We start from the raw sequence: 9,663 nt of genomic DNA, 5'->3' as shown, positions 1-9,663 counted from the left end.
GGTATTAAACCAAGCCTGATTTTGCCTTACCCAAAAACCCAGGTCTGGAAAATCAAGCCATCACCCAAAGAGAAAATGCCCTGAAATATCACTTGGTTAGGAGATCAGATGTGCAAAGTCAGAATAAAAGTGCCTTTTAAAAACATTTCTGCATGCATCCGACTCTGTACATGTACAAGCAACTACTATCCTTAGAGAAGATTTTCATTGGAAGGCCAGATTCCAGCCGGACATGCAAGAGTGAGAGGAAGGGAAGTAATAAATGAAACCAGCATATCAATATCAAATAAATAAATATATTTCTCCTAATTCAAAAGGGTCCATCATCCCCCTCTGTATCTGGAGTGACAGGCTGAGAAACAGCAAAGATGTCCTGGCACTGAGGTTTGGTTTTTGGTGAGGAGGTCTGAGAAGATGCGGAAGGTTTCCTCTTCTCTGAGAGTAGTCTTAAAATCTCCGCCACTTGGTCCTCCAGTGTCGCTAACCGGCTATTTAGTGCCTGTATATCCCCCTTTAGTTCCAGTTTTGCCTCATATAGGCTGTTTTGAAGCACAGCCTGTTCAGGAATGGGCTGAAAGTGCATACCCCGAAGAGTCACATCACACACCCCGGGACTAAGCCGATCATATGGACTCCTTTCCATTGGACTCCTCTCCATTTGGCACCTTTCGAAAGGGCTCCGCGAATCACCTACCCTGTCTATACGCAAGTCACTCTTTGTGATTCCACTGTCACAAGAATCAGTCTTGTGCAGTGCACTATTCTCATCTGTCTCATCACCACTGTTACCATTGCCATTTCCAGCAGGACCCCTATCGCTAGACCCTGCACTTTCAGCTTCCTGGATCTTGCGATTCTCAGAGATAACATTCAGGGGCTGTGCAACATCCCCCCACTCCTCTTCCTTTTGCTGCGGCTTGTCCAGTTCCAGTGGAAGCATGGGAGAATCTCCTGATGCAGCATTACGGAAACGCATCCAGCCTCGTCCCCTTCCTCCTCCTCTGGGTCTCACAGGACTTGTAACCTTTAGACAACTCTGGTCCTCTACACCACCACTAGGCTTAAGCTCCATGGCCTCATGGCCGTCGCTCATGCTGGGTTCCTCGGTCTGAACGTATGCTAGGGCATTTTGGATTGGGGTTATCTGTGAGATAGTCACAACACTAGAACCACTGTTCCCATTGCCTGAGCCAGGGACCCCATTCTGCATGGGGACCACATTGTGATATTGCTGCTGATGGAGCTGGTGGGACAATGGATGGAGGTGATGCTCTACCTGAAACTGGTTCTTGTCCAGGTCAGGCTGCAGTGGACCTTGGGTACGCATCTCCTTCTGCTGTTTAAATTTTTGGAAGAGCTTGCGCACAGGATGGTCCACAGGGATGGACAGTGTCACTTCATTCTTCCGGTGTCTCTTTTCCTCTTCCTCCTTCTTCACATCAACAATCTTGCGGAAAATAATCTGTGGAGACATAATTATATGTGAGAAATCAGAATGGTATGGCTCATCTCTGCACTCAATTAATTAAAGACTTTATCCAAGCTTTAAAGGGGCACTCTACAGAAAAACTGAATTGAGAAGACATATAGAATGTTATGCTGATTAAATCGACCACTAGCTTATTTATATCTGAGCAAGATAACTTTTGTCATAGCTGATGTTGAAGAGAGTAAATTTATCAAGTATTCTTCCACTCATGGCCTTTACTTCCAAAGTAGAGAGTCATACTGTATTTCAACAGAAAAAGCTTTCTTTTATTTCATATAACTCATAATAAGACTTCAAATCCCATAACAGATCAGAGATTGAAAAAGGCTTACTGTGCCTTCAGTATTGTTAATCTGGTCTGTATGGTGTTTTCACTTTAGATATATACTGATAATCGGTTTGGCTGAACTTTTTTATCAATATTTGCACTTTACCACTCAGTTGGTTGAACTGTAAGTTCTTTTAATGGGTCATGTCATGAGGAATACAATTTTCCTTGAAATTTTGACATATAAGAGGTAATTCTACAATGTGCCTCAGTGCATGACGATACTGTACATTATGTGTGTGCATCTTGTTTAAATGTGCTTTGGACTATGTATGGTTTTTTGTTAGGCTCATATCAGTGTGGACTGCTTGTGAACCAATCATAATGTGATTCAAACTTTGGAAAGGAACTGTTATTGAAGAATGGGGAAGTTAAAAACACTTGAACCTGATCACAAAACCATAAGTAAACGGTTTCATTTATGAATATTTCAAATGCCATGACTATTTAATAGTTTTTGGCACAGCAATGCTTACAGTATGTGAAAGTTTAATATATTCGGATGCAATGTGTTATGGGTTATGTGTAAACTCTTAAATTTAGTTTTATAATGTTGTGGAGATTGTTCTTTCTCTTCCGATTGAGTTTCAAATATGGATGTAATTGAGGAGCTGTATGATGTTAATCAATCAAAATAGTGGGTGTTTACGTCGAAGTTTAAAGGAGACACTGAGGCCAAAACTGAGCGTTTCAGACAAAGGGTCAGAGACAGGGTGGAAAATTATCAAATATTACTAAATTATGACTGTTTTGTTGAAAACAAAACTTTACTAACAGTAGTGGACCTTAGAGAAGATAACAAAATTATGTAAAAAAAAATCACGATCCCTTTAATATCAGGTTTATAAGTTAGTTAGTTAATTTAGTTACTATTGTGTCTAAAAGCATACATAATACAATACTTTAAAAAAGGTTAGGCATTTAGTTATTAGACACTTAAAACAAAAAAATCTATATCATAATGATCATAAAAAACAATTTCAGTCAATCTATAGTTTGTATGCTCAGTCTCATCAACTGCAACTTTGCTTATTCTAGGGAATGAAGAATTCACAAACTAAAAAGCACTAATCTATAGGCTAAAATATAAGACTAAATACTTATTAATTTAAGAATGTTTATAATGCCAAGTAATGCTATGGTTTCTATTTCAGTGATAGCATTACAGTATGTTTATACAGTGTAACATATTTATTATTTACACTCATACTTGATAACTATAGAGACAAATGCCATTTTGGCAAAGCAGTGGGTTCCTGAGGCATGACATTATTGAGCAAGACAGCAGAGTACACAAATCTAAAGCTAACAGCTCCTGAGCCATGCCAGATGGGTCAAAATTTGAGTTCAGGAACTACAACCGACAATCATGTCAAACGTTTTAGCATTTAAACCACCAATAACTAGAGGCTAACACACTGGGCTCCAAAATCTGTTCACTGTTTTAAAGCTTACCCAACAGAATAACAGCACCTGCCTCCCTCTTTCTTCCCCTCTCATTGGATCTCTTTTGGCTGTATGTATAATAGGTTTGATCGCATACGTGTTAATTAGAGAGTGTTAATTAGCCACCCATACCCCTTGCTGAGCACCCTAGAGAGGTATGCATGGCCCAGCCTGACATCCTGTGGAGGACATGCGGGCACTTGGCTTATTAGTTTTAATAAAATTTCATAACACGTTCAAAGACAAGCCAGGAATAAAGTATTTTGTTTTTGATGCACAGTTGCAAAGTCCTTTTTGTAAAATATGCCAGCTATTGCTTACACAACAAAAGAGTCAAAACTCCACTTCTATGGATTGTATAATCTTACACATTATATTCAGATGATATCATAAACTCATAGAAAATGACTGCATTATTTTTCATCTCTTTGCCATGTAAGAACATAGCGACCATGCTGACAGCGAGCCGACCGTGCTGACTTCAGAAAAATTATTTTCCTCAGGGCAAACATTGGTCTATGGTGTTAAAAATAGAACAGAGTGTGTCACGTGCCCTTTAGTTATCCCTGTGCAGTCTTTCGGCACCCTGAAGTGCTGCGTCGCATGTCACTTTTCATCTCCCAGGAGGACTCTGGTAAATAATGAATCCAGCCCCCTTCTGCCGCTTCATATTATTTAAATGCCGCCTCGTACGAGCAGAATGATAAGGGAGTGATGGAGTAAACTAGAAAGAGAGAGTGGGCTAGGAACGGCATGCAGTAAAATAAAAAAAAATAAGCACTCGTGTGCTGCTGAGTGAGAATACTACAAAAGAAAAAAGTGGAAGTGTACACTGTGATGGACACTAATTGTTTTTGGCAAAAGACAGGAAATCACTCTAAAATGTAGGTTGTTCTTGTTCAAAATAATAATCGGCACATAACATTAACAGCCCTGCTTAATTATCCATTAATTCTCTATTGTAAGTGGCATTCTGAGCTAAAAACAAAACCCCCCCTTGAGTTTAAATTAAAAAGCACAATATTATGCACTGTAAAATTTAAAGAGGTTTATCATATTATTTTCTCTTTATCACGATTAACGCAATAATAATTAATAAAGCATTAACAGGCAAAAACACTGGTGGGACTAGAGTGGAACATTTGTGATGTGTCAGCCCGGAGATATTACACTGACGCACACACTCAATAGCGATGGGAAACGTCCTCTTAATGCTATTTATATGTACCAAGCAAGACTTGTGACAGACAGAAAGTACTATGCAGCCTCTGTAGGGCACAATTTAATTAACACAGAAGCAGGTCACGTCTTAACTACCAAGAAAATGCAGAATAAGACGTTGTCTGCACCGCTTTTCATGTGGAGATCAAAGCAGGGCTTGACACTGGCTTTGAATGACCTGATGTGAATCATGAAAGTGCCATCATGATTGCTGCAGCAAAGCGAATAGCCACAGTATAACGGCTGATTAATATTGTGTAGGATGAGAGTTTAAGAGATTCAATGCCCATTGCAATGAATATGCAACCTATCTTGTTCTTTCAATTAGTCAACCTCCCAGTTAGACTTTGGAAAATGTTTCATGTAACACGAATTGGTGCTATTTTAGAGCATTTCTATCTTTGTACTCTAGAAGGCTTTGTTTGGAAAATGTTATTAAAACATCACATTTTTACATATTGTTTTGTTGTCTTCCTAAAAAAAAAAAAAAAAAAAAAAAAGGAAATACGTGAATTTTGAAAGGAAAAAATATATATAGTCAAATTTCAGCACTTTCAAAAAAAACAATTAATCGCGATTAACTATGAAAAATTATGCAGTTCATTGCAATTCAAAATTTGTATCAATTGACAGCACTACAAATAAAAACGAAATCTTTCTTTTCATAAATGTATGTTGTCACATGTTCTCTCAGTTCTCGATTTTCTTCATCAGTGATTAAATTCAAAGTGGTTAAAACGTGCCATGAACTTACATAAAATGTGCAGGTTGCACCACTTTAGTTTTATTTAATAATTGTAGACAGCAATTAAACATAAGATTTAAATTGTTGTAGTTTTATTTTTTATTTTTTTAGAGTGCGTACTGTATTGTTCCACCCTCTTACAAAGTCAATCCAAATGTATGTCTGTTTCTTATAAGGGTTAAATAATATTTGCTAGTATCACTGTATATACTGTATGTCTACCTCACTGAGATTGTTTGCATCTTTCATTTAACTGAAATGTTATGACATGGAAATGTCTGCAGTCACAGTACAAATATCTAACAAGTATCTATGCAAACTTTCAAAACAGCCCTCTTCCTTTAAAAGGGGATCAGCCAAACATATAATCTTCTCGTCTCACCATGAAATATCAATACATTTTATGGCTGTGAAAATTCTGTGAAAGTAATGTGTAATACATGGATGTAAAGTGATGTTTAATATAGACCTACCGTATGCCCTTTGGGATTAGAAAATAGACAGAGAGAGAGTTTAGCACATGTTAATTATTGTAGCCTATGTGGAGTATCATTATACCAGAATATAAAGAGTTTACTCTTTGGCCTCAGCTTATGCACGCTGTTTAATTATTCCCTTTGTGCAGCCCCTTATTGGATAATGACAATTATCACAAAGCCTAAGCTATCTGGTGACTAAAAGCAGAAACAGAAAGAAAAAAAGACGTGTCAACAGCCCGCATCTCTGCTGCAGAGGAAAACTGATTAAGGGTTTATAATGATCTCTTAGCATCCATGAGGAATTTTAATGAAGAAACCAATATTCATTTACATCCTCTGGAGGCAGCATTATTACTCTAACATTATTCACCTGTGTGAAGTGACTTTTTCTGTTTTAACATAGATGGATTGTATAACTGGAATAATTGCACAGGCCAGTCTTATTTTATTTAACACACCCATGAGTTTTCTCCTGGACAGAAGACAAGACTAATGAGCTTTGGTATAAGAAAGTAGTGAAGACCAAAACCTGTTTAACCTGCAACTCAACCAAACTGTCAAAGTATTAATATCAGTAACAGCTCTACAACACTTAACTACAAATACAAAATATACACTCACTTGGCACTTTATTAGGAACACTATGGACCTAATAATGTGCCTACATTTTATTGTGCTCATTACAATTGTACAGAGGGGTTATCTGAGTTACCGTAGCCTTTCTCTCAGCTTGAAGCCGTCTAGCTATTCTGCGTTGACCTCTCTCATCAACAAGGCATTTCCATCTGCTGAGCTGCCGCTCATTGGATGTTTTTTGATTTGGCACCATTCTGAGTAAACTCTAGAGACTGTTGTGCGTGAAAATCCCAGGATCAGCCATTTCAGAAATACTCAAACCAGCCTGTCTTACACCAACAATCATGCCACGGTCCAAATCACGGAGATCAAATGTTTTCCCCATTCTGAACATTAAATCAAGCTCCTGACCCGTATCTGCATGATTTTATGCCTTGCACTGCTTCCACATGATTGACTGATTAGATAATCGCATAAATAAGTAGGTGTACAGGTGATCCTAATAAAGTGGTCAGAGAGAGAGTACACACAAATACACACTGTAAATAAATACTAAAGAAGACCACTGCTGCTATTTGGAAAAATATAGTAGGCCTAAGGATTACATCCATGTAAATTCTCTTAAAGGGATAGTTCAGCCAAAAATGGAAATGTTATCATCATTTACACACCTTCAAGTTGTTCCCAACCCATTCTTTCTTCCATGCAACACAAAAGGAGATGTTTGTCTCAGTCACCATTCACTTTCATTGCAATGGTGTCTGAGGCTGAAAATCTGCCTAAAATCTTTGTACAGGTTTGGAACAATATGAGGGTGAGTTAATGATGACAGAATTTACATTTTTGGGTTAATTATCCCTTTAAGATGGTATGAAGATGACAAGCACTGAACATTAATTGAAATATCTTAAGAATATTTTAAGTTAGGACAATGTTTTTACACTTGTCCTTTGTCCATTTGAGATTAAAAAAAGGCTTGAAAGAAAAATAATAATTACTGAATTCCAAAAAAGCTGTTTCGAATGAAAGTTGTGAAACAATTCTTTCAGCAATGTGACCAATTTAATAAACAATCTGGGAATCTGTTCAGAAAGTAATTTGAGGAATAATGGAAAAAACAATTCTCCAACCTAATCATCTGAAACTGAAGCTAAACGAGATAGAATATCAAGAAAAAATAAACATGCATCTTTAGATGTTAGAGAGGCTAAATGAAATCTATAATAAAAAGGTTGTTTGTCCATGTAGCAAAAAACACGGCAACATTCAACATCATGTGGTACATACTCAATGCAATTTTTGTAAGAAGAATCACACACAACCACTGAAAAACGAGACAAGTGTATCCACGAGATGAAAAACCAGGCCTCAGATACAGAAGAAAAATACATGAATGATTATGGAATCTGGAGAATGCACTTACATCATCTCACTTCCCCTGACTTTGAATGAAACGTGGAAGGATTCAGCAGGCCATTCACAAAACACCTCACCAAACTGTTTAGGCCAATTGAGTTTAACCTAGTTTCTCCTTACTTTGCCTTCTACACTGAAAAGAAATGTTAACTTAAATATGCGCATCATGTGGTAACATCTAAATTATAAATGTTTTATTAAGCAAAATATATTTTATTAATCAACCTGATTACATTAGGTTATACCAACAAAACAAGTCAGATCATGTAGAAATATCTACTTAGAGTAACAATTCCAAGTTACCACTTTTTACAGTGTATGCATGTGTGTGAAGAAACTAAGCGAGCATTTTAATGAACCTTTCACTGTAGGGATGCTTTATGACTTTTTAAGTGTAGTAGTTTTGGCCGCTTTGCATTAGATGTATTACAGAATAAATAAAAAGGCAGCTGGAGTGCTATTAAAACATTGTCTGGAATATCTGATGTACAATACCTTTAAACAAAGCAATTATTTAGCTGACGTATTTGGTAGGAATTGCTCTTGTGAGCTGTCCAACTTAAATGTTTTTCATTTATATGTCTAAAATGTGAGCACACTTGAATTTCTGTAAAAAACCCTGTCCAGCTCTGACACAGTCTCAAAGACAGAGAGACTTTCTCAGGAATTCTCAGGAATATGTAAAGTATTTGGCATGATTACATGTACTGTCCCTGAGGAATTATCTGAGCAATATGCCACAATATCTGACAAATTAAACACTTGAACACCTGTGCCTTTAATAAATATGGGAACCAGGGCCTTTTTTTAAAAAAAAAAACATTCTCACAGTTTTGTTTAATCCCTTTGGACTTTGCCTGACTTTGATAAATACATGAAGAGAATGAGATGACACTTTCATCACAAAAGCCACATGGAATATAACATTACCTGACAGTGACAGAGTGACAGCGGGAATGGTGACAGTTACACCACCCTGCCATTTCTACGGGGATGAGGTGGATTATGAGAAAAACTTCTTAACGTACAAAATCTATTACTTTCGTCTCAGTAAGGTTGGTGTTTTCAATGAATGCTTTTTTCTGGTGGGATTTGCTAGTGGTTAGGTTTACATAATTTACTTTTTTCAATTTGGTATTTGAAGATTGAATCTGATAGAATTTTGTCATGTTGACATCACTTTGTGAACACATGAAAACTGACACAAAAGTGAGTCTTGGTTGAAGTTAAGGAAAATAGTAATTGCAGTGAAGCTATTCTTGATGAAAAATTAGTTGGGACCTGTCAACTGGACTCAGATTAGGCTATTCTCGAATAAATCTAACCAAAAAGTTATTCGAAACAAATAGAATGAACTGCCTTTGCATTTTATCTAGGAAACAATTTGGCTAACACATTCTGAAATGTCTTTTAGTTCAGTTATCATTTCAATGCACCTCGAAGAAACTGACAACAGGAACTGTGAGTAAAATGTTAACAATGAAAAAGTAGAGTGCTCTCTAGCTAAAATGTGCCTTGCAGACTTTTATATGAGCTTTTTCATTAAACCTATGGTCTCCGGGGTATTCCGATCTAAAAGAAGACAGTGTGATATATTGGCTCTTGGAACAGTTTGTGTGTGTGTGTGTGTGTGTGTGTGTGTGTGTGTGTGGGCGGGTTAGTGTGTTTTATGAGGAAATTTGTTTAGGTTATAAACTGGTAATTATGGGGTAGTATGCTATATATGTGGTAATGAGGACATTCTAGTGTCCCCATAATATATATATATATATTTTTTTTTAAATGCAGAGAGTTTTTTGTGAGGGTTAGTGTTAAGGGATAGAATCTATATTTTGTACAGTATAAAAATCATTATGTCTATGGAGAGTTCTCATAAGGATTGCCGCACCAAACTGCTGAATAAACAGACAGTGGTATGGTACGTAATATTCTATATTGAGAAATAATTAACAATTTATTAAAA

At 36.9% G+C, this 9,663-nt stretch overlaps 1 protein-coding gene across 1 annotated transcript in view; it reads right to left on the bottom strand.

Moving 5' to 3' along the window:
- Positions 1-310: 310 nt before the first annotated feature.
- Positions 311-9,663, bottom strand: part of LOC127621820 (potassium voltage-gated channel subfamily H member 5-like) — a 134,693-nt gene continuing 125,340 nt past the window's right edge. The window contains exons 11-12 of the mRNA XM_052095565.1: positions 832-1,462; positions 311-768 (exon numbers count right to left, since the gene is read on the bottom strand). Coding sequence (XP_051951525.1) covers positions 311-768; positions 832-1,462 — 1,089 coding nt within the window. The remainder of the gene's footprint in view (positions 769-831; positions 1,463-9,663) is intronic.

The sequence above is a fragment of the Xyrauchen texanus genome, chromosome 28 (assembly GCF_025860055.1).
Source record: "Xyrauchen texanus isolate HMW12.3.18 chromosome 28, RBS_HiC_50CHRs, whole genome shotgun sequence".
Lineage (NCBI taxonomy): Eukaryota > Metazoa > Chordata > Actinopteri > Cypriniformes > Catostomidae > Xyrauchen > Xyrauchen texanus.
The sequence above is the reverse complement of the archived record's forward strand: the minus strand, read 5'-3'. Positions and strand labels throughout refer to the sequence as shown.